This window comes from Micropterus salmoides, unplaced genomic scaffold, assembly GCF_014851395.1.
Source record: "Micropterus salmoides isolate LMB-PRFRI ecotype aquatic unplaced genomic scaffold, ASM1485139v1 Ms_hic_scaffold_20, whole genome shotgun sequence".
NCBI classification, from domain to species: domain Eukaryota; kingdom Metazoa; phylum Chordata; class Actinopteri; order Centrarchiformes; family Centrarchidae; genus Micropterus; species Micropterus salmoides.
Window position 1 is genome coordinate 17800340 of NW_024041151.1, and position 25877 is coordinate 17826216.

A 25877-nucleotide genomic window follows, 5' to 3' on the forward strand; every position below is an offset into this window, starting at 1 on the left:
CGACCTGCACTTTTACACTTTCAGAAAGAGCTGAACTTTAAATAAAAATACGTAACTTCTTATTGAAAGTGCACACATAAAAATGGGATTTTAAAAATATGACTTAAAACATAGAAAAGGTTATTTCCTCCTTTATTTAGACTACTGTTGTTGAATAGCCTATCACTTCATGAATAGGCTACACCTCTGCCTTGTGAGATTATGCCATTTTCACAGATGGAATACCATGCCCTATTGATAAATTCCTCACTGATTTCCCGGTTATTGACTTCATAAGAAACACGGATCTCGCTGTCACGGCTGATTTAAACGCCGCTGGCTCCATTCAGCTCATTGGCCGCTGACCACGTGACCGTGCAGGCCCGTAGAACCTACGTGGCCAGGGCTGCAGCCACAGATTGATGTGACCGCTGGTGGCTGCGTTATTAATGGAGTAGAAGAGTTATATCACCCTGAGGAAATACAGCCAACTGCCCGAGATTGAGCAGCTGTGGAGGCATAAACCAAATGCTGAAACCCAATCATCCACACGTCCAGGCGGTTGCAGCAGCAACAAATTTAGTCTTAGGGTTGTTAGGCTGTAGGCTATTGGAGTTATGTTGTTATATTTGTAGTGGGATTTTAGCCAGAGCTGCACCGTTTGCTCACAAAGCTTTCCTTACTTCAGCTGCACTGGAGTCTTAAAGTAGTTTCTCTCCACATATAAGCCTACATCATCTGTGGGACATGGAACCAGCAAACAACAATAAAGCATCTTAACATCTGCAAAGTTGTAAATGTGGTGCTGCTTTCTTGACATTCTCGTATGTTTTGTTTTTGGATTGGAACGAAAGGGGAGCTGCCGGTGGTGCTGAAAGTCTGTCCATCATGAAGTAACTTTCACCGTGGACAACTCCACTCGCTCATTGATCACTACCAACCCTTTAATAAAACAATCCTTCCGCACAGGATCGCAATGCGCACTTACTCCTGATTGGCTGGGGCTGCAAACCACGTGACACTTCCCACCTTCTTGAGGCGGAAGCTTCTCTCTCTCTCTCTCTCTCTCTCTGTGTGTATGTGTGTTTGTGAGTATGTGTGGAATCCAGTGAATGACGACGGTCTGCATAAATTCAAGCCACAGGATGGACACGGTATCCTACCCGGACAACACTTGAGCCATTTTCTTATTCTGTGGGACACAATGAGAGGAAAGAGCACTGGAGAGCTGTTCATTTAAACTGAACCCTGATCTTTCTATAGGCTACGGTATTACCTGGCAGCATAGGCTTTACATTCCACTTGTCTGTATTTTTACTTCAAAAAATTGCCTTTCAGTAATATTTATTAATGTGCAATGTCTCCCTGTTAAAAGAATACATGAATATGTATGTATGTATGTATGTATCTATCTATCTAGGCTAACGTGCAGCTCCAGAGGCTGTGAGGCTTATGAACCCCCTGGCTTAGAGTTCCTCCTTCCCTTTGCTTTCACATTGCTGCTACTGCACTAGGCACCTTAATGATGCCCTATGGTTTTAACTATGGTTTTAAATATTGTGTTTATTATGGTTAACATTATCCAAATGTTTTTATATAAGGCCTGTCTTAATTTGTTATTTATTGTATACGCTTGTTATTTATTCTGTACGCTGCTGGACCTGGGAAACGAATTTCGTTCCTTCATGTTTTACGTGTTTGAATGACAATAAAGAACTGAATCTGAATCTGACCGTACACACTATCTGGGATGAACCTGCATAGTTGCTTATGGGGTCTCATGAGAGTGGTAAAGGGCGGTTATTCATTCAGTTAGAGATTTATGATCAAGGCACTTTAATTAGCAAATGTGCATTCATGTTGGTCATTCACAAAGTGTTCATTCATGTTCTGTGTTATTGCCTGTAGATCTGGTTATTGCTCTCCCTAGTGGCGGAAATGACGGAGAATGAAGAGAGGAGAAACATGATCTAGTACAAGGGTTTTCAAAGGCTGTGCACCTCCCCTCAGACAAAGTTTGGAAAAATGCACCCCTCAGTTCCTCTTAGTTTACTTGCTTATTTTGCTCAATTCCTGGATGCCTATGGGGTCACGGTAATGTTATTTGATCCTACAGGCACCCTACAATTGAGCTATGATAGCCAAATATTGCTGTCTGAAGTGGGAAAAACAGTATAATTCCTACTATCTCTGAACTATTTCTTTAACCAAATCATGCATATTTAGGCTTTTATATTTATAGGCTTTTATATCTCCTTTTGATAACTAATGATAATGTAATAACTATAATATTTTTTCACTTTTATTCACTGAACTCCCGCTGAATCTGTCATGTCTGTCTTGGGTTCTGGTGTGGATGGCATGGTGGTACAGTGGTTAACACTGTCACCTTAAGAGCAAGAAGGTCGTGGGTTCAAACCCTGGTTGCCCTAAATTGTCCTGTGAGCGTGAGTGGTTGTTCGTCTATGTGTGGCCCTGCGATGGACTGGTGACCTGTCCAGGGTGTACCCTCCCTTTTGCCTGATGCCAGCTGGGATTGGCTCCAGCTCCCCGCAACCCTGTATGCAGGATAAGCAGTTGACAATGGATGGATTTTCTTGTGTATTGTCAGTAGCTTTTATTTTGTAATCATTAGTGTTTGGTGTTTTTGTTTAGCTTTGTTTCCTGTCTGCCTTGATTCCTGATGTGTCTAAATTGTGACTAATTGCCCTGCCTGCTTGTGTGTGTGTGGTGTGCCCCAGTATATATTGCCTTCATTTGTGTTCAGTCTTTGTTGCATTGTAGTCTTATGTTGAGTGTTCTGCCTCGTGCTCTGTTTTCCCCTGGATTTCAGGATTGTTCCTTTGTTCATGGATTATTCTGCCTTAGTTGGACTTACCCCCTGTGTTTTGATTACCTTTGCCTTTTGTTTGGACATTTTTGTAAGTGACTTTTTTTGTTTCAATAAACCTGCAAACAGATCCAGCCTTGCTAGTGTCTGCATTTTGGGTCCATGCCTCAGTTTTTCATGCCGTTGCACTCAGCCATCCTGTTAGAAACTGCTTGGACGCCCGCCTCCCACTTTGAAAGCCTCTGATCTAGTGTGGTGCATGCTGGCTCACGAAAGGCAGACATGGGAACTCAATAAATAATCTACAAACAGAAATTTTGGAACATTTTGCCTTATTTCAGGATGAAACCACATTTCATCCAGATGGCATGTAAAGAGTAGACAGGTGTTTCAAATCAAATATAAAGGTTTAAAGAAGTCATTCATAGTCTTAGAAAGGCCTCTTACATTATATACTCAATTATCATTATCATTATCATTATGAACTACAAATGCAATAATGCAGAATCACAGTAGTGTCGTAGAAAAACATTTGGATCTATGCATTTCCATATTCTGTCATAAGTCTATAGACAAATTCAATAATGTATCCCAAGTAAGATTACAAACTCAAATCCAACATACAATTAAATGTGGATATATAAATATGTATATTATGGAGAATCACTGGGATCAAAATAAAAAAAAACATTTGATACACAAATTTACATTTATTCATTTTTACCCTGTTGGTTGTTTGCAGATTCCTATACTGTAGAATATCACACATTAGCTGCTTGATTTTAAATGCCATCTCTTTTCATTCCTATAAATTACCTACTGGACTGTGTTTTGATAAGCCTGACAACTAGGTAGAAAAATGTTGAGAGCGGCGAGTAGCAAAGTGAGCAGCCTGCTTTGGTTGACAGAAACTCAGATGCTCAGCAGTCATTTCCCAGTTTCCTTTGGGTGAAGGTACTGGCTCATTAAGACCAGTAACATCAAAAACGGCCTTGACCTCAATTGCTTCTTCCTGAGAGTTGTGGCTATTCTTTACCAACCTTTTTACTGTGACACTCCCCTATAAAAAGCAGATGTACTGTAGCTCTGTTCTTTTGGTCAACATATCTGTGTTTTATGTAATGGATTTGTACAGTTTAGAGTGGAATCACTGTCATCATGTCTATGACCCATTTCAAAGGGCGTGGAAGTGAGTCTGCCTCTTTAAAAACACAAAACTGAATGGGTTTGTGTGCCGGTTCAACATATAGGGGACTCAACTCTGATGTGATACAAGATGATTATGAGAAATAAAGCATACATTTGTTAATTTCAGATAAAATATATTGGTTGAGAAATGTGCTCTCAAGCCTTAACAGATTCATATCTTTGTTTTGGTGTAGACCTTTCTGACCTTAATGATATATTTTACGTTTAGGACTGTTCCACTCTGTACTTTGGTTTCTGGAGTCTTGCTCAAATTTAGTAACATAGTTACACATAGTTGTTTGACAGTTTGAAAGTTCTACAGACACGTTTTCACACCATGCACTTTATGTACTAAATTATTAAAACAGAAAGCACCACAAAATGTTGATCATATGCTTCACCAAAAGAAAGTGAAAGGGCTTTCGCTCTGCATTTTATTCATGGCAAAGCAGAAAATAATGATTCTATCCTTAATAACCATCTTTTTCCCAGATGTGACCAGAGTATAAAAGTACAGTATTGTATTTTACCATTATAATGCTTCTGAAATTCTGGCCTGTTAATCAAGATTGAGTTCAGAGATGTGATGTTAGGATTGTGAACTATTTAACGGCTCTTATTTATAGTATAAATAAAGAGAAACAAGTCATATTTGGTGTGAGTCTGTCATTGTGCCTAAATTTTACTGCCCTAAATCCACTCCCCTTTACGTTAACAGTGTACCAGTAACGTTACCCATCTAGTCACAAACTGTGACTCAGCGTGATAGTGGGTCCACTTGATTACTATCCCAGTGTATGCTGGTGTTGCTTCAGCTAGGCAGAGTTCCAATATCAAGGGTTGCATGAATTGCACTGAAGGCAAGGCAACTTTATTTACGTAACACACATCATACGTAGGGGAAAGTCAAAGTAGTAAATCCACTGACAAAGCAGAGGGATTAGGCGTACCCCCACCAGAGAGACATGTCTCCACCCAGAGTCATCTTGAAAATAAAAAAGGCAAAAAAACAAATGAGTGGACCGAGGAAAGGACAGACAACTCTGTCCAGCTGGAACACTCCCTAATTTACCAGGGGTTATCACTGAAACTTCAGGTCAACAGCACCCAGACACTATACTCAGAATTTACTCACCAGGAACAAAAGGAACACAACATCCCACCACTTGAACCAACTGAAGTTTAGCTACAAAGTCTAGGGGGAAAAGAACAAAACTCATCCGGAAGTGAAATATCCCCGACGAGCCCCCAATATGTAACTCGAGGGAGGCAACATAAAGGAATCACTGATACGATGTACTCAGCAAAGGAAAGTTTATGCTACAAAATTAAAAGGGTCAGACAATTAACATAGAGATGTGGTACCCTGCTGCTACAAAACAATGGGTGATTGCAAGGGTGAGAGACTGTAAACTGCACCACACAAGCAGACTGGTTGGCCAGCTTCAACTTCCATTGGCCAATGTGCAGCTCGGCCAGGCTGCACAGGTGCGAACCAATCGTCCATTCAGCACCTGAAGAGAAACTAGTGGGGAGGCAGAAAGCAGGAGGAAAACAACACAAAAACAGACCTGCTTGGCACATAACAAACACACATAAAATGAGACTTTTGGATTTTGTCATGGTGCATGCTGGAGTTTTTTTCTTCACACCTACTTTGGGATGCTACAACATAAACTCATACTGCAAGTTTTAGGTAGGCTGTCAGGATCAAGCAGTAAGACTTAAGGACACCAGGGGTGTCTTCCAGAAAGCAGGGTTAGTAAAAACTCTGAGTTAGGCCTAGTTAAACCTGGGATGAGGAATCTCAAGATTTTCCCTTCCAGAAAGAGAGGTAACCAAAAAACTGTGGGTCAATACAGTGGTAACTTTCTCTGTGAACCTAACCCGCTCACTGGCAGGTTTTCTTTAACAAACCCTGAATTTCCCTCTGTCTCCTCCCTCTTACAGAGCCAGACACGCTGTTTCTTTTTCTTTTTGATTCAGTCTGTATCAAAGCATGTATTGAAGCGCATTAGTTAGAGGAGGTTTATTGTGTGTCAGAAACTAAATCCTGGTTGGATATTAATTACTCCGAACTATCAAGAGCTGTACACAACCATCAGCTCAGAATAAAACCTCTGCATGTCCTTCTTTTCTTTAATAACACTGTGACGCATAACAGCTGTCAGTGTGTTACATTACATTTAGATTGGTTCAATTATCTAAAGCGACTTACAGTTGCTATATATAGTGGGTACGGAAATTATTCAGACCCCTTTAAATCTTTCACTCTTTGTTTCATTGCAGCCATTTTCCACAAATCAAAAAAAGTTCATTTTATTTCTCAGTAATGTACACTCAGCACCCCATCTTGACAGAAAAAAACAGAAATGTAGAAATTTTTGCAAATGTATTAAAAAAGAAAAACTGAAATATCACATGGTCATAAGTATTCAGACCCTTTGCTCAGTATTTAGTAGAAGCACCCTTTTGATCTAATACAGCCATGAGTCGTTTTGGGAAAGATGCAACAAGTTTTTCACATCTGGATTTGGGTATCCTCTGCCATTCCTCCTTGCAGATCCTCTCCAGTTCTGTCAGGTTGGATGGTAAACGTTGGTGGACAGCCATTTTCAGGTCTCTCCAGAGATGCTCAATTGGGTTTAAGTCAGGGCTCTGGCTGGGCCATTCAAGAACAGCCACGGAGTTGTTGTGAAGCCACTCCTTCGTTATTTTAGCGGTGTGCTTAGGGTCATTGTCTTGTTGGAAGGTAAACCTTCGCCCAGTCTGAGGTCCAGAGCACTCTGGAAAAGGTTTTCGTCCAGGATATCCCTGTACTTGGCCGCATTCATCTTTCCCTCGATTGCAACCAGTCGTCCTGTCCCTGCAGCTGAAAAACACCCCCACAGCATGATGCTGCCACCACCATGCTTCACTGTTGAGACTGTATTGGACAGGTGATGAGCAGTGCCTGGTTTTCTCCACACATACCGCTTAGAATTAAGGCCAAAAAGTTCTATCTTGGTCTCATCAGACCAGAGGATCTTATTTATCACCATCTTGGAGTCCTTCAGGTGTTTTTTAGCAAACTCCATGCGGGCTTTCATGTGTCTTGCACTGAGGAGAGGCTTCCGTCGGGCCACTCTGCCATAAAGCCCCGACTGGTGGATTGCTGCAGTGATGGTTGACTTACTACAACTTTCTCCCATCTCCCGACTGCATCTCTGGAGCTCAGCCACAGTGACCTTTGGGTTCTTCTTTACCTCTCTCACCAAGGCTCTTCTCCCCCGATAGCTCAGTTTGGCCGGACGGCCAGCTCTAGGAAGGGTTCTGGTCGTCCCAAACGTCTTCCATTTGAGGATTATGGAGGCCACTGTGCTCTTAGGAACCTTAAGTGCAGCAGAATTTTTTTTGTAACCTTGGCCAGATCTGTGCCTTGCCACAATTCTGTCTCTGAGCTCTTCAGGCAGTTCCTTTGACCTCATGATTCTCATTTGCTCTGACATGTGAGCTGTAAGGTCTTATATAGACAGGTGTGTGGCTTTCCTAATCAAGTCCAATCAGTATAATCAAACACAGCTGGACTCAAATGAAGGTGTAGAACCATCTCAAGGATGATCAGAAGAAATAGACAGCACCTGAGTTAAATATGAGTGTCACGGCAAAGGGTCTGAATACTTATGACCATGTGATATTTCAGTTTTTCTTTTTTAATACATTTGCAAAAATTTCTACATTTCTGTTTTTTTCTGTCAAGATGGGGTGCTGAGTGTACATTACTGAGAAATAAAATGAACTTTTTTGATTTTTGGAAAATGGCTGCAATGAAACAAAGAGTGAAAAATTTAAAGGGGTCTGAATACTTTCCGTACCCACTGTATGTCAGGGGTCGCGCTTCTCTGGAGCAACTAGTTAGGTGTCTTGTTAGGGACACATAGATGGATGTGTCACAGTGGGAATTGAACACGGGTCTGTCACACCAAAGGCATGTGTCTTATCCACTGCCCCATCACCACCCCAGCAGTGCCCCCTCCTTCAGTGTTAGAGCAGTTCCACTTAAATGTTTATTACATATAATGTGTAATCTCAGTTTAAAGTGTAAAAATCGGTATGAAGCCTAAGACACGTAGGATCAGTGAATAATTATCTCATTATGTGATTGGTTGCACTGATAATATTGGAGATTATATATTAATATGAGATAGTGAGCGGGATCGTGGTGCAGCTGCAGAATGTATTTTTTTTCTTTTTCTGAACGGTGTTGAGCTAGAAAATTTTAAATGTACTGTATTTTTACTACTTTACTACATCGCCTTTTCATGTGCAAATCACCAAACACATTATTACTGGATCAGATTATGAGTTTACAATTGTCTCTGTCTTTAATCTATACCTTCTTTCATCTTCAGTTGCCAGGCCCTGTGTTTTGTCCCAATCAGATTAAAGTTAAATATAAGAAAAGTAAAAATATAAGATTTCACTACTTTATCATCCATAAAGGATATGTAAGTCTAACAGATAACACTATTCCATACTTTATTATTATACTTTATTTAGTGTATAAAGCAACCATGACATCACATGTCCAAATTGACTGGTTGTAGTTTAAGCTTGTCTCTCCCAGGATTTTACTCTCTCTGAATTCCAAACCACCCATAAATTTAATACATTTTTTGTATAAAACATTATTCCAAATAACATAGCCTACAATGGATGTCCTGAAATACCACAAATTTATAAATACTAAAATTAGAAGTGAACCTGCCTCTAATGTAGAGTACTAGTAGAGCTCATGCAGAACTTCTTCTCTTTGTTTTGCAGTCTTTACTATGTCTCCACACTCCAGCTGGACATATTTTACTCCATGCTTTCTCCAAGTTGCGGGTTCAAACCCCGCTCGTCCCAGCCTTTCTGTGTGGAGTTTGCATGTTATCTGCGTGGGTTTCCTCTGGGTGCTCTGGTTTCCCCCACCATCAAAAAACATGTTAGGTCGGTCAGTAAGTCTCTAGTCAGTGCCATTGACTAGAGACTCTCTTGACTACATCTGGAGTTGGTCCCCGGGCGCTGCACAGTGGCTGCCCACTCCTCCCTTGAGGAGAATGAATTTCACAACATGTATGTGACAATAAAGTATCTTCTTCTTCTATGTTAATGTGTGTAAGTTAATTTATGCAGTAGTATATATATATATAAAAACACATATGAAGGACAGATTACTAAAACAGAAACATCAGGAAGGTAGAATATATTCACCCAGAAAACATTTGATTAGGCAAATAATAGACAAGGCAGCAATGAAAAAACATAAAGTTAAAAAAAAAAAACAATGAAGTGCTAAACTAAAACCTCAGGGTTGTAGCTTCCAAAGTGTAATTGTGAAATTGCATTTTGAGATCCATCCTTTCCCCCACATTTCCCCAGAAATCCAATGTGTCTCCATTGCGCTGGAGATGAATGGAATGCGATTTATAGCTTTGACTCATGTGGATACTGAATACTTCACTTGAGCGAGAAACGTACCCGCCAGCAGCATTCTGCATCTGTTTTCACTCAAATTCCTCCTCTAATGTCCCTAACACCTAAATCCAGAGGATTTTAAGGTGCATCACACCTGACAGAAGAGCCATTTGTGTTGAGCTTGAGATTTACTTACCATCTGTTTTTTTAAGTGCCACACTCAAGGGCATGATGGCATGAAATATACAACGTGGGATTTTAACTCTTCGGTTTCAAGTTTTATTTCCATAACCACAGTGAGATACTGCTGCTGTGCTGGTTCGTTTGTAAATTTGTCACTTGTGATATGGAGAATGGGCAGCAAGCCTGCATGCATGGGCAGGAATTCACAGCCTAATTGGTCTGTCTGTCTTGTTACTTCATACACCTGTGTTTTACGGCCAGATGACTCTGACTCAATTAATGTTATCATACAAAGTGTGAAGTGTGTTTAATGACTGGTGTCACGCTGACGACTCAAGATACAAGATTGTCTGGTTACTTCACGAACATATTTGACATGTCTGAACATCAATACTTACAAAGTTCTTTTATTAAACTTGCCTTGTCTTCAGCTGTACCAATCTGATTTCTGCCACTGGAGATTAGAAAATTCATCCATCGTGACTGGCACTTTGAGGACAAATTTGACAAGGTCTGCATGTTTAATCTTTGAATTTTGTGTGTGTACATTTGTGTGTGGGTCTGATGAAGAAATAATTTGTACAAAGTGACAGCTTTGCTCAGGTATTAGCTTGCTGCTTTTAGCACAGCTACATTGATGAGGGTTTATCCCAACTACATCTGTCACCTTTGCTGCTCTTTGATCTCTTCCGGTCTGTAACCTATTAGCCCATCCCGTCATCCACCTACAGATCAGAAAAGGCCATTTTAACTTTGACTCTTGCAGCTGTATGTTCAGTGAAATAAGAGTTTGTCTCTAACATCTGTCAAGAGTCTGAAAACCCCAGAATGTTAGATTAAGCTTTCCATGGCTGGTTTCCTAGATTGGCAATTTTGGGTTTTGAGACTTACAGTAAGACAACAAGACTAAGAGTCAACAGCCATGCTAGTGGCTCTGTGAGTCTATATATATATAGCACAATGGCAATTAGAGTTAATGCTAATATGCTGTCAATCAGGTACACTGTTTAGTTATACCATCTTAATTTATCTAGTCTTTTTGACCACTCAAAGCGCTTTTACACTACATCTGCATTCACCAGTCACACACATTCATACACTGAGCCTAAGTGCTCAAACAGCAACTAACATTCACACACATCCATGTTATTCCGCCAGGGGCAAAATAAAGTATCTTCTTCTTCTATGTTAATGTGTGTAACTTTGACACGCAACCAGGGAGCCGGGGGTTGAACTGCCGACCTTCCGATTAACGCCAACCCGCTCTACCTCCTGAGCCACAGCCGCCCGCTCTTCAGCCACAGATGTGGCCCTCCATTCTTTATGCTAAGCTATGCTAATTGCTGCCATACAGTTTCCAGCTACACGGACAAAAATAAGTGTTATTGGTCTTCTCATCTATCTTCTCATTTTCCCATAATGTCAAATTCTTCCTTTAGCCATACTTTTTTTTTTTTTTACAGCTCCAGATAAATTCATTAGCACAGGACTAATCAGTTTTTAGTTTATAATTCTCCTTTGAGATGACTGGGCTTGTGTGTGCTTCACTTCACAATCAGCCATGGTGAGCTCTCCTTGTGAAATACATGCACTGTTTTACTAAATAACAGTTCATTTTCAATTCTGACTGACACGATTTGCTGCGTGGCTTTCAATTTATCTTAGCTTAAATGACATTTGACAGGTCTTGACTCCTATAGCGGTGGGCACGCTGTTGGACTTATTCAGGAGAGGTAGAGGAGGAATTGTAAAAGCTGGTTGGTATAAGTCACCCTGCAGTTCACACTTGGGTAATGAGAAAATAGTGAGTGTGTGTCTGAACCTGAAAAGCTCCTTGTAAAGTGAACCTGTGAGCCATTCATTATTCATTGTGATCAAGCGTTGCCATGACTCTCTATCAACTTGGGAGGACCTTACAGGTTTGGCACGACTCCTTGAGTGTCTGTTTCTGCTGCCAAGTGTTTCTCTGACGGCCTGAAAGAAAGAGGCCAGACTCAGAGAGACAGTGTTAAGAGACACATGCTGAGAATTCAGCTGTGCTACTGCCACCTTATGGCAAATTTATAGTCAACACAGAAACTCTGAGAGTGATGGAGGGATGATATATTTTTTGGTCAAGCTTGATTGATAATGTGCTTCAATGATTAGTCACACAACAATTCTGCGGGTTGATTATGAAAAAGTTCATATTTGACATACTCTAAGGCTTTTCACTAAAACAAACAATACAAGTAATTTCATCAGATGTTGAAATATCAGATGTGGCGTAATAAAAAGGTGAAAATTACACTTTTCCCAAAAAAGCATTAGGCTGTATGTAATAGAATCACTGCAATGGCTAGAAAGTTTGCAGACACTGTGTTCTTGGATAACAGATGCCATTTTGATAATTGTTACAGAAAAATGAACAATAGCTCCCATGAAAATGTGACATTTAGGATTTGTCTGTCTCCTGGAAGAAAGATATGAAACAGTTTAGCAGGCTAAATGGCAATAAAGGCTAACTGCATTGATTAATGTTGCAGTGGGGGTCGTGCAACAGAGATTCAAACAAGACTAAGAGTAAACTGCTAAGCTGCTCTGTGAGGCTCCTATTTAGGCACAGTGCTCTTGAAAAATGTTCTTTAAATAAAATGGTATTATTATTATTATTAGGCTATTCTTATTATTATCATCATTATTATTATTATTGTTGTTGTTGTGCTTTAAGCTAAATGGCAACGTGAGCATGCTAACATGCTCACCAAGATAATAAAAGAAAAGCAGAGGCTATTGGGAATGTCATTTGTGGTGGAATCTAAGGGAGGCAGGAATGTACTAAATTTCATTGCAATCTAATGATTGTTGAGATATTTTAATCTGGACCAAAGTGGTGAAACACATGTTCCACTGTATGTTAAACTAATTAGCACACCAACTAGCACAATACATATTATACCAAGTATCCTTTTGCATATGGCAAATGTGTACCAGGGTCATAAAGTCAGTAAAGTAAGTGTCACTGCAATATGTATAGTTTGCTAACCTTAGTAAACATTAGCCACCATAAGCTCCTGGTAATACCAGACAAAGTAAGCTGTAGCTGCAATGTGTTTTAGAGTAAGAATTTGTTATTTCTTCTTTCAAAAGCTTTACTTTAGTGTCAGTGATATTCACAGTTCTTACACCAGTGTGTCTCTCACACACTAGAGCTGCAAGAAGAGCAGAAACATCTCTACAGTATGTTTTGCTCAGAGTGGGTGATCTGATAAATAGACACCCAGCTGCTCAAAATAACTTCTATCCAACAACAATGTTGTCAACGGTCAGCTGATCTGCAGTTGAACAGCTGGTCTTTGTGTACATTGTCTTACTGAGGAGATCCAGACCTCCATAAAATGAGCAGATTAAGGAGTTTGAAACCAGTGGTGTAATTCTGATCTGAATGAGCAGGTGGCTAATAACATTATCTACCATAGGGACTGTTTTGTTTTTCAAACACAGGAGCATGTAACTTTTGGTGGTTAATGTTTTTATATTGTTACATATGAATCTCAGGCTCCATTTACTCTCTCTGTTCTCAGAGGCTATAAAACCAGCCATCCTTCTGCCTTTGTCAGGTGCAGAATATCCCCCAATTTCCATTTATAGTCAGTGTAGCCTATGGTCCCACTTTTCCCTCCCCAAACACAATGAAGCATATCTCTATATTTCTCAGTGCCCTAATTTCTTCTCTTCCTTCTCTGTTGTTTCTCAGTCTGGCTTTGATGAAAAAGGGATGCACTTTTTAGCTCGTTCACCAGGATGTCTTTCATGTGCCTTATCAGACGCCTTCAGGAGTTCAACCAACCTTCCACTTTTAGCATAGTTTACACTGTCGGAGTTTAATTACTTTCAACACGTTTTTTTTAAAAAGGAAATACACAAAGGACCTTCCTGTGATTCTAATAATGTCGACTCCTGTAGTATTGTATTTGCCTTTTTATCACTGTCAAATCAATCTATTATCGTCAAATCTGTTTTAGTCCCTGGACTGGTCTAGTCCTAATCAAAGTGTCACTGCACAGACATATTGTAATAATGAGTAATCACTGATGCATCAGCCATTTCCATTTGAGTATTGCCTTTGTGTAAAAACTGATACAGATAATATGTAAAAAGGGCTTACAATGTCTTTTTTAAACACAGTGTCAGCCATACCTGCTTCTGTCAAGCTGTAAATAGAGCCTCTCTGGCAGCTGCAAGGGCTTTCATCTCCTCCAGGAAATAGTCTTCCTGGCAGCTTTGTAGAGGTTTAAGTCTCTCAGTGGTCTGTTTGAAGTGTGTTGTCATCCGAAGCCGCCACCTCCCGCAGACGATGCAGGACAGCCATCATCAGCTCCTTCCTGGAGGTCAGCCGTGTGACATCTGGCAGGATAGTCTGCCTGACACTGATTTATACTGTAGTTTCTGTTTTTAGTTCGATGTAGGCTAAACCACAGATGAGAGGATTTGCCTGATTGCATAACTTTGGTATAGACCTCAGGTCAAATCCACCATCCACCATCCAACATGTTGAGAAATACACTTAGATGAGAAGCTCGATAGCCCTTATACTAGAGAGCGGCCTCTTAGGTCAACCAACCAAAACCTGTAGGCTAAACCGTGTGCCAAACATAAAACCAAAGCCTTTTGTTCTTTTGCTGTCCTAGCACAGAGACTCTGAAACAATCTCCCATTCCCATTGGATCAGCTGTCTGTTTACTGTTTCAAACATTTAAAAAGCCACTTCTTTAGGTTAGCTTTGCTGTAACTACAATGATTTGCTGTGGATGGTTTCTGTGGTCGTATGTGCGATGCGTATGTTGGTGTATGTGTATGACTTTCTAAATATTTTTCTCTTGAATGAGCTTTGCGTTTTATGTTTATGCTTGATTTTAAAGCAAAGCACTTTGAAACCTGTGTTAAAAAAAGGTGTTATATAAATAAAGTTTTACTTACTTCACTCCAGCACCAGCAGTTGGGTAGCTTAGCTAAGCACAAAGACTGGAAGCAGGAAATGACTAGCCTGACTCTGTCCAAAGGTTTAAAACAACTACCAGCACTTCAAAAGTTCACTAATTAACACGTTATGTCTGGTTAATACATACAAACATCAAAGTGTAGAAATAACATGATGTGGTTTCCTGGCAACCTCATGTTGATGAAAAGACTTCAGAAAGTCACTGGGTCTGACAAAGAAATAGTGCAGCACATATCCCTCCACAACATGTTGTTTTTACGTTATATCCTCCAGTCTTTATGCTAAGGTAAGCTAACCAGCTGCTAGTGGTTGCTTTGAGCAAAGCAGTATTGATCTTTTCGTCTAACTCTCAACAAGAAAGCAAATAAGCATATTTACCAAAATGTTGGAACTATTCTTTTAAGGATTGTAGAACTCCTGATTTGGAGAAAGTCTCCTGATTATTGGACTGTTGGGACAATTGTAGGTAATAATTATGGAGCTGGGCGGCACTGTGGTGCGGTGGTTAGCACTGTCGCCTCACAGCAAGAAGGATGTGGGTTCAAAGCCTTTCTGTGTGGAGTTTGCATGTTCTCCCTGTGTCCGCGTGGGTTCTCTCCGGGTGCTCCGGCTTCCTCCCACCATCCAAAGACATGCAGCCTAGGTTGATTGGTTACCCTAAATTGTCCTTAGGTGTGAGCGTGAGTGGTTGTTCGTCTATGTGTGGCCCTGCGATGGACTGGCGACCTGTCCAGGGTGTACCCTGCCTTGTGCTTGATGGAATTATGGAGCTGAGGGAGGGGGGTTAATTTTCTGAGAAAAAAGAATCAATACAAGAAGAATCAATCTCAGAAAACACATTTTTTCACATTGAGTGCTTGTGTTATCAAAAGCTACTTTCACGAACCAGTTATTACATAATTTCTTGCTGGTGTGGGAGGAAAAACCCTAAGACCGGGTCAGAGGCCTAGTGGGCCTTCACTCTCACACTCTGAATTCTTCAATGTACAGTAACTTGTAACTCAACTAATGTGAACTCTTGTCCTTTCAATGTATCAATGTATCATTTCATTGAAAAAAACTACATATGGCCCCTTTAACAAGTGAAAGGCTGTTAGAATTTAAGGGAGTGACGGGGAAGTTTTCTTAGAAATTTCTGATGAATATTTCTTAATGGACTTGTTCATACTAACTGTGCCGAATGAGGTGGCGGACAGTGTTTCTTGGGATTGTCACCTAAAATATTTCAATGTGGAGACTTTAATTGGTCTAATTGTTGAATTGAAAAAATACACCCTCAAAGTTTTAGGTTTCAGGCTAAATTCACAATCATGTGTTTTTTCTCAGTATAAATTTTCAATGATTTTAAATAGTTTATGGTTTACTGTCTTTATTGTCCACAATGTGGAAATTTGTCTTTAGCTTCATAGGCAGATTAAAAACCACATCATTAAAAAAAAAAAATCACACTACAAAAACATAATAAATAACACAAAATACACAGTACAGACCATAACGGATAGGATTCCAGTGTGGAGACATTAGGAATTTGGTATGAAAGAATTTTTGTAAATGTTCTTCTTTGCTGCAGCTGCTTATAGCGCCTTCCAGAGGGCAATTTGTTAAATTCATTGAACGACAAGACAACAAGACAATAATTAACAATTTTACTTTTTAAATTTTTTTTTACTACTGTCTATCCAAAGTCTTTCATCATCACTGGAGAAAATCCTTAACCAAACGGACACTCACAGCTCACCAACTTGCACACACATAACTGATGCACACACAAATACACTTACCAAATGCAGTGGTCACTTGGTGGCCTTCCCTTACGTTTCCTCTTTGGCCTCAATAGAAAGTTAATAATTTCAGTGCTGAGTTATGTGTCTGCCACAGCAGTTTAATGTGTGAATGATCTGAAAAGACTCCATATATGACAACGACCAGACTCCAGCTATGCCACAGTACTTACTCTCTTGGTAGGTGATATTTAAAATTATGTATCGACCTTGCATTTTTTCTTTTAGGATAAAGGTTTGGAATAAGCTATTTTTAATGAAAAAAGCCAAATAATCCATTTAATTAAATGCTTTAAGTGATTTCTGTAGCTTACAAATACTTCAGCTTGGACACTGGCAAACATAAGCTTTGGGTGTTAATGTAAAAGTAGAACTGGATGATCTAACATGTCTGATATCTAACAAAATGTACTTACTTGTCATTGTAACTGTTCACATGCTCATTTTCTACAGCTAGACTGTCCTGTTGTAGTCGCTGCCATTTTTGTCTCCGGCATTGGTGGGACATTTCAATATGGATATGGTTTATCGGTGATGACTTCTCCATCTGCTGTAAGTTGTACTACAAAAAATCATGCTAAAATGTCAAGAAATTATGTCATATACAAGTTTATTATAAAATGTATTAATTATTTCCACATTGGCTATAAAGACGACTGTATGGTACTTCTATAAAAAAATAATTTTATAACACTTACATTATATGCTGCCACAACTAAAATGAAAATGAGACTATCTCTACATGTGATAATTGCAGTTTATAAAAGAGCTGGTGAACAAAACATGTCTGCAGAGATACAATGTATCCTTGGAGCAGTGGCAGATTTCTCTCATCTGGTCCTTCACTGTATCCATTTTCTGCATCGGGGGGCTACTGGGGTCGCTGGTGGCTGGTCCATTGATCACAAAATATGGCAGGTCAGTGAATTCACAATTTAAATTAATGTAACACCATCAAACAAAACAAACAAAATTAAACTTTTAGCTTGTTTCCTGTTTTTTTATTTTTTTATTCTGGCCACAGGCTTTAACACAAAACTCTCTGGCTCCCTGTCTCACAGAAAGCATAGCCTTTTGTTAAACAATATTGTGGCTATGACTGGAGCTGTGTTGATGCTCTTGAGCCAAAAAGCCATGTCCTTTGAGATGATTATGGTGGGACGATTTCTCTATGGCATCAATTCAGGTGAACCTACTGTATGAGGAAAACCATTACATCTTTTTGCTTTAAAGAGGTGGTATTATGCTTTTTGGCTTTTCCCCTCTCCTTTATTGAGTTATATACCTTTTTTGTGCATGTAATAGCTTTGCAAAGTGAAAAAGCAGAAAGTCCACCCCAAAGTTGTTACTGAGATGTAGAGACAGAGCTCAGTTAAAACGTTATGGATGAAAGATACTTTTGTTACAGCTTAATAACTCACCACCTGAAACTCTTGCTCCAGTCCATGTTGCCAAGCTGGTCGGCAACATGTACAGCTGAACCGAAGCTATTAGTCCTTAACTAGGAATTTCGCATGTTCAACTCCCAACAAAGATAATTTAGAGACAAGATGTATCACTCCATAACTGAAACAAAGCTTTCAACACACAGGGTGGAAAGAGGAGCTGCAGCAATGTGCAGTATGACAAAAATATGGTGTTTTTTGAAAATTAAACCATCTAAACCTGTTCTGATACAACCCCTAAATAAGATTTTGAACCTGAAAATGAGCATAATACCACCTCTTTAACTTTTTCATAGATGGCTGCTTCATCACTCTTGGCTCTCATTCTCTCATTTAACCCTACAGACAATCAATTTCTACTTATACTTGTCACTATTATATTCAAGTAATAGTAGGCAATTTGTCACACAGTTACTGATCATTGACTCTTCTCTAAATGGACGTCTCTAGGAGTCAGTATCTCAGCTCAAACCATGTACCTTGTTGAATGCGCCCCCAAGAAGCTGCGAGGGATGGTGGTTGTGACTGTCGCTACCTTCATCTCCTTTGGGAAGTTCTGTGGTCAGCTGCTGGGGATCAGGTGAGGTGGCCAGTGTCATAGATACTGTGGAGAGTCAAGTAAAGGCTCAGCTAGTGGAAGCTTCAAATGACAGCTCTCATGTGGACAGAGCTCTCCTAAAGACTAGGGATGTGACGAGACACTTAACCCATGAGATGAGACGAGATTGGAGATTGGGTTCACAAGATCGACACAAGACAAGATTTTAACACTATTTTTAAGAAATCTTTAATGCTAAATTATATGAAAATTTTGAGCATTAAACACTTTATTCCCTGCATTCTGATGAATTTTCTGCACCAGTTTATGGTGATTTTTTATTTTTATGTAAAGAGAAACACAAACCCGCAACCCTGTACACAGGATAAGCGGTTGACGACGGATGGATGGATTGATGGATAAACACAAAATTGACGTGGCAGGTGGCAATTCAAAATCTATAGCCTAACTGTAACAGAAAATAATGCAGTGCAGCTCTCAGTCATTCTATGCTGCTTTCAGATCTGTTTATCCTGTAGATCAACTTTTCTCATGTAATATCATCCCTGCTGAGTCATGATTTAGTCTTCCTTCCTCTTTGTGTCTTTGTTTGGGGAAGTATCCTCTTTAAATGTGCATGTGGCATCTTTTCACCTCAATGATAAATTATTTAATTTTTATTCAGTTAGAAACTCCTGGACTTTAATAGCTCCTGTGTTTCAGCAGACTTTCTGCTGATCTTCAAAACTTTCTGCACAATCAGAAACAAATCTGTGTTCTCTGTCATGTCCAGAGAAAAGTCATGATATAACGAGACTAACGTCATCATTTGATGAGAAGTCTGCCAGCCCTTTACTCTGCTGTGCATTATGTTATTGATCCGATGGTAGCAACTTTATCCCCTTCAGACCGTTTGACCGAAGCAGTTTGGGACTGCATGCTGCATGTGAAACCGAAAGTAACTGAAACAGGCATGATTGTGTGATCAGGCAGAAATCTCACCACAAATCCCCACACATGTTCTGCAGCTCCGTTAAACTGCAGCTCACAGTTCCAAACAGAGCAGGCTACACTTCAGTTTTTAGATTTTTATGTTGCAAAACTCTATCAGCTACGTTACCACTTGTCACAGCTGTCTGGACTCACAGCGCGAGGGGTGTGGTTGGGCATTTGCTGGTGTGGCATCAGCTGGGTGGAGTTGATTAGCTTTGCGAGTTTATCTTATCAGTTATACATTTGTATGAGGAGGAAGGATAATTAGACTCGGGTGAAACTAATCAGGGTGTAGCAAACAATCAACACTGGCAGAAAACACACAATGGCAGGAAATTATACACGTTAAAGACACATGACGAAGGACTCTTTTAACATAAAATAGGAAATAACTAAAGAAAACCCAAAACTATGACACTGGTTGGTTCTGGTGAAAAGATTTTTACCCACAGTCAGTCCACCACACCTACGGGATGGATGGTCATGACATTTTGTACATTTGTGGTCCCCAGAAGATGAACCCTATTAATTTTCCTCTAGTGCCACCATGAGGTTGACATTACATTTACTCATTTGGCAGACGCTTTTATCCAAAGCCACTTACATTTGACAAACAACATACAAGCATTAACAAAGCATCAAATACAGCACGAGATCTACAACTGACAATATATACTAGTAAGAGCAGCAATAAATACAAGTAAGAGCTAAAAGCACATATTGCATCAATGGGGTAAATACCTAGGGAAAGAAGTACGAGTTAACAAAAAAGTGCAATCAATACAAGATAATTGTAGGGCATAGAAGAAGAAGAGCACAGGAAGTGCATGTTAGAGGTTAGGAGTTAGAGGTGTTATAAAAGGACGTGTTTTCAAGAGCTTCTTGAAGTTAGAGAGGGACGCCCCTGCTCTGACGGCGACAACTATTAGATGCATTGCTATTAAATGTGGAACAGATATTCATGCCCCCCTCTGAATGAATCGTAATAACTCTGATAATTGACTGACTTTTCAGCTAGAACCATCATCAGGTTGAAATTTTAATTTGTTCAGTGCTTAGTTTTATGACATTCCCATCAGCCTCAGCCAAGTTGTTATAAACCCATACAACATGGTTCCCTTTAAACAAAACACTTTACCATGTAGTGTTTTTGTGCATGCCACTGATGTTGCCCTTGCAGTGAGTTACTTGGTACACAGGAGAGATGGCCCTGGCTGCTTGGTTTCAATGGTTTCACTGCGTTACTCCAACTCTTCACGCTGCCCTTCCTGCCGGAATCCCCTCGCTTCCTAATGCTGGAAAAAGGAGACCAACAGGCCTGCGAGAAAGGTGTGAAAAGGGAATTCTGAATACAGCACAATCCCTTCTGCAAATAAATTATTTTTCAAGTTTATTTTAATGGTCACTACCTCAATCTAAGGCTTAAGCTGCTTTGTCACACTCTCTTAGCATTAAGAAGGCTATGGGGCCACAATGATTACAGCAGGGAGGTGGAGGAGATGATGGAGGAGAAAGCTGCCTTGCAGAGTGTTTACAGCCACTCAGTGATGGAGCTGATTCAGAATCCAACAGTCCGCTGGCAGCTCCTCACCATCATCGTTACCTTCACCACACTGCAGCTCTGTGGCATCAACACTGTGAGTGATATGTTAGGTTAAACACTGAACACTCTTTTGCACAAGAATAGTCAAATTTTAACTACACTTACTGTACACCTCTTTCTAGGTAATATTGTGTGCGAAGTTAATGTTCAGCATTAATTAGGCCTGTATTGATTTCATCATTATTTGTTCAGTATGATGTAGTATTATTAGAATATACATCTACATGGATAGTTTGCTGTTTTACAGAGGGTTATGTACCAGACTATCTCTTGGCTCTGAGCAGTTGCCATGCAACCAGCAGTGACTCCAATGGTCTAAACATAGTCTGTCTGCCATATAAACCCCCGAAAAACAGCAAATCGCCCTTTTGTTTGTTTTTGTGTACAGATTAAACAAACGAGATATAACATGTTAATTAATGAGATTTAGAGGTGATGTTAGACTGATTTTATTACGTTTCAGAGTCCAGCCAGATTTCCCCTGATTCTAGTCTTTGTCCACAGCTAAGCTAACTGGCTGCTGGCTATAGCTTCATATTTACCATACAGATATGAGAATGGTATCAATCATATCACCTATCTCTCCACCAGAAAGCAAATAAGCCCATTTCCCAAAATGTATTTCTTTGAGGTGAAAGTCTTAGAAAAGTCAAGAAAAAAATGCTGGTGCTGGTGCTCTTTAAGAAACTTCAGTAACTCATTTATTTACTCAAAGGAGCATCGTGGAGATTATAATATAAAGCTTTAATAAATCTATATGTTACTTTTTTCCATTAAACCGTTAAAACTTGATAGACATATTTTATGAGTTTTGAATCAGTGATATTTGATATTTGATAACAGTCAAAAACAATTAGAACATATTGAACATTTAAAGAGGCGGTATTATGCTTTTCCCCCTCTCCTTTATTGAGTTATATATCTTTTTTGTGCATGTGCTAGGTTTGCAAAGTGAAAAAGCCCAAAGTCCACCCCAAAGGGAGTTCCCATCTCCCACAGAAAACTCTGCTCTTAACTGCCTGAAAACAGCTGGTTTGTAGTCCAGCCTTTACTTCCCTTTCTTGTGACATCACAATGAAAATACCTGTCATAATGCTGACTGAGCGACTAGTCTGACATGGCCTCAAAAACACCGGTGGAAAAACACTGAGCTGTAGCACACCTCTCCTCTCCCTTCTAAACACTCGCTACCCTCCAGGCAGTCTTGGACATGATGTTGTTCCTGTGATGTAGAGACAGAGCTCAGTTAAAACTTTATGGATGAAAGATACTTTTGTTACAGATTAATAACTCACCACTCTGAAACTCTTGCTCCAGTCCAAATTGTCAACCTGGTCAGCAACATATAGCCTACAGCTGAATCAAAGCTGTTCACCGCCTTTCGCTGCTTCTGATTGGCTATTAATCCTTAACTAGGAACTGCGCATGTGCAACTCCCAACAAAGATCATTTAGAGACAAGATGTGTCACTCCATAGCTAAAAACGAAGCCTTCAACACACAGGGTGAAAAGAGGAGCTGCAGCAATGTGCAGTATGACGAAAAATATTGTGTTTTTTGAAAATTAAACCATGTAAACCTGTTCTGGAACAACCCCTAAATAAGATTTTGAACCTGAAAATGAGCATAATACCACCTCTTTAAGTCACACTTAAAATATTTACCTTAAAAAATAAAAATAAAGTTAAATTAAAACACCCCATTACCTACTCCTCACTGCATCCATCACTCAAAATAAAAAAAACCTAAGAAGAAGTCTTTAGTTTGGGGGGGGTTGGTGTTACAAATAGACATAATGTAATTTGGTTCTTGTTCAAATACTTCTCTCCAGGTGTACTTTTATTCTTTTGATGTGTTCCGTGCGGCAGGCATCCAAGAGCACCAGTTACGTTATGTCGCCTTAGGAACGGGGCTGTGTGAGTTGTCCACCTCTGTAGCCTGCGTAAGACCCATTTCACTGATATCCTCATGATGTTTTCTATCTGTTTTATAGCCTTTTACCATCATAGATATTTGTTTGTTTTCTATTTCTTCTTTTTGTGATTTAGGAAATGTAAACCTTTCTTCTGCTCTCACAGTTTTCTCAAAATGTTCTCCTTTCATATGATCTGTGAGCTCCCCCCTGTGGTTTTATTATGAACATGTTTTGATGTTGCAGTTCTTCATCATTGAAAATACGGGTGTAAAAGTCCTGTTGTTCAGAGGATACATTGGAATGTCTGCAACACTGATCCTCCTCACCATCGCTCTGTACCTGCAAGTGAGTCACCACAAAACCAGCCACTGTTTGGAGAATATTTATGCATGTCATGATGCTTAAAATATTACATGTAATGACCAACAGCAACTGAAATCACTCATAAACTCAAGCAATCCAACAGACCCGTTAATTTTCCTCAGAACCAGGTCCCCTGGATGCCATACTGCAGCATGGTCCTCATTTTCATCTTCATTTTATTTTTTTCAAGTGGACCAGGTACGTTTATCACTTCAAATTTGATTACAGCTTTCCTTCTTTGAATCAACAATAATTACATTTTGCTGGAGTGTATACAATCCTTCAGTGGTTGGAAGAAGTATTCAGATCCTTCACTTCAGTAAAAATAGCAATACCACACTGTGAAACTCTAAAAGTCCTGCATGCAAAACCTTACTTAAATTAAGGTATGTAAGTATTATCAGCAAAGTTTACTTCATCAAAAGTAAAATACTCATTCTGCAGAAAACTGGTCCCTGTCAGTGTTTTACTATTATATATGATGTTTTGGATTAATATTACTGCTCCATTACTGCTGGAGATGTTTCAGGTTGTGATCATTTTAATTTATACTGTCGTCAGAAACCTACAGAAATCCATCATATTCTATAAGATCATCATATGTTTGTACAGGGCAGGACATGGCACATTCAGTTCCCTAAGCAGGCTTTCCATTGGCTGCATTTTCCAGCAAATTCAAGGGGATTTTATATAGATATTATTTAGCTGAAGCAGTAGGGGAATGTTCTCAAACCCATTAAAGGAATAATTTATCCTTCAGTTTATCAGGAAAATTTAAATCACCACATTTGGAGATACATGGTTTTTACTGGACAAAGAGAATGAACATTTAGCAAAGTCAAAAGTACACTGTAGTCTTTGAGATGTAGTGGTATAAAGTGATATAAAATGGAAATACTCAAATAAAATACAAGTACATCAAATGTATAATTAAATACAGTACTTGAGTTATTGTTACAGTTCCACCACTGCAGTCCTTCCTTCTGTTCTTGGCCCTCAGCTGGAGCAACCGCTCCTCTTCCAGGGGAAATTTTAATGCAGTCATTCAGATCAGCTGGATACACCATCGGCTGCAGTCTCAACTGGGTGGGCATGTGTGTGCTGGGGATGCTCTTCCCTATCATAGTGGTAAGCACATTACTATCTTGGTACAATCTGGGATATTTTAATAATAGAATACAATATTCAAGTGAAATCAGATGATCACTCACACCAATTTACAAATGTCCTCCAAAATGTTTCCTTTGCAGGAGAAACTGGAATACTTTTGTTTTCTCTTATTCCTGGTTTTCTGTGCTGGCTGTGGGCTGTATGTGAAGTTCTACATCCCTGAGACCAAGAATCGTACAGTGCTGGAGATTGCTGCAGAGTTTGAGAGGATGCACTGCAAACCTGAAGTATCACAGAGGAAAACATCCACTAAACAGAAACTCAGCGGAATGAAAACATACGACACCAAGTTCTGATTATATTCACTGAGGTCTAAAAGTAACAAACAGCAAACATTTAGAAGATTTCAATAGCTTGAATGTAACTAAAGCAGAAATACCAACTGAATTATATACCATGAGATTAATAAAAGTGGCATTTCTGTCTTTTTGTATGTGCCTGTTTTGTGTTTGTGTGGTGAACTCTTACTTACTTATCCCTATTGGATCCAGTTGACAGACTAGGCTGTGTTCACCTTTGCCCTTTTAGCTTAAAACAAGGTTTGGTCCTTGAGGTTATCAGTGGTCTCTGGCTCTACAGATAGACATTAGAACATCCATGGAGGCTCTTGATGAATGTAGTTTTGCTGATCAACAGTTGTGTGTGTGTGTGTGAGTGTGGGTGGGGGTGGGTGTGACTATGACTATATGACACCAACTATTCTGTTGCAGTGGTGAAACAACAGTTGTCACAAAACCTTCTTACATAAAACATTACATTGCCAACAAAGAATGTTGTCTACTTTCCAAGGCTTTAAATCTATCACAGAAAATGTTCCCTTCCTAAAACACCAATCAACAAGAAGAACTCATCAAACATGAAGATTACTGTGTAAAAAGTGAAGCATTTATATCATCATATGATGAGCAATAAGTCTTCAATCTCACCTAAATCACATAACAAAGTATTTCCTCTTCAGTGAAACCATGGAACCTGCTTGTTTCAGTAGCTAAATGTAAGCCACGGAGCGCAACTCTGCGCACATACATCTTTGACTTTTAGTTTAATTCTGCTTGACATTATGTTTCTTGACCGCAGGTGTTTTTCATGAGATAATTTGTAATGTTAGTCTTTATCTTGTGTGTACATGTTGCTGACAGTACTCCTGTAGGCCTAGCCTACTTGTTGCTGTACAGCTTTGGGCAAATCAGTCATTCAAAATACTTGACCTGTTTTGCTTTTGATGAATGTACTTTAGCTGTTCGGATCACAGCGTGACTGACAGTCATCGGGAAACTCCTACCAATTACGCAGACGTGCAGCCCCGGCGCATGTGTGCGCCTCTGATAAGACAATCTACACGTTCAAAGACAGATGTCTTGCAAGGCATGTGTGTGACAAATGCGAAATGCTGTCAGCCTGGATGCGCGTGTCCCGTAGCCGTTGACATCACAATAAGCAAAAAAGGTCGCTGGGAGGAGTTCCAGTATG

The 25877-nt window shown here is 39.7% G+C and overlaps 1 protein-coding gene and 2 long non-coding RNA genes across 4 annotated transcripts; 1 reads left to right on the forward strand and 2 right to left on the reverse strand.

The window, feature by feature from the left end:
• The first annotated feature begins 16462 nt into the window (after window positions 1-16462).
• On the forward strand, window positions 16463-24844 carry slc2a11l (solute carrier family 2 member 11, like). The gene is made up of 12 exons (XM_038733727.1): window positions 16463-16561; window positions 16835-16933; window positions 17139-17299; window positions 17443-17567; window positions 18277-18406; window positions 20538-20686; window positions 20807-20994; window positions 22791-22901; window positions 23118-23219; window positions 23360-23435; window positions 24238-24365; window positions 24488-24844. The coding sequence occupies exons 2-12, from the start codon at window positions 16916-16918 to the stop codon at window positions 24701-24703; spliced, it is 1404 nt and encodes a 467-aa protein (XP_038589655.1). The 5' UTR covers window positions 16463-16561; window positions 16835-16915; the 3' UTR covers window positions 24704-24844.
• Window positions 16975-22156, reverse strand: LOC119914428. The gene is made up of 4 exons (XR_005446776.1): window positions 22045-22156; window positions 20496-20675; window positions 18306-18430; window positions 16975-17271 (listed from the first exon to the last, which is right to left on the reverse strand). It is a non-coding gene; the product is annotated as an uncharacterized LOC119914428 (long non-coding RNA).
• Window positions 24025-25707, reverse strand: LOC119914430. Of its 2 annotated transcripts, XR_005446778.1 has the most exons (4): window positions 25334-25707; window positions 24880-24980; window positions 24449-24629; window positions 24025-24354 (listed from the first exon to the last, which is right to left on the reverse strand). It is a non-coding gene; the product is annotated as an uncharacterized LOC119914430 (long non-coding RNA). The 2 variants fall into 2 exon arrangements; XR_005446777.1 differs by lacking the exon at window positions 25334-25707 and having other exon boundaries at window positions 24880-25327.
• Window positions 25708-25877: the final 170 nt, after the last annotated feature.

Excerpts from the sequence above, each read along its gene's own strand:
- slc2a11l (XM_038733727.1), top strand. Across the intron at positions 22,902-23,117 it reads TGTCCACCTCTGTAGCCTGC|TTCTTCATCATTGAAAATAC; the intron begins GTAAGACCCATT and ends TTGATGTTGCAG. Across the intron at positions 24,366-24,487 it reads TGCTCTTCCCTATCATAGTG|GAGAAACTGGAATACTTTTG; the intron begins GTAAGCACATTA and ends TTTCCTTTGCAG.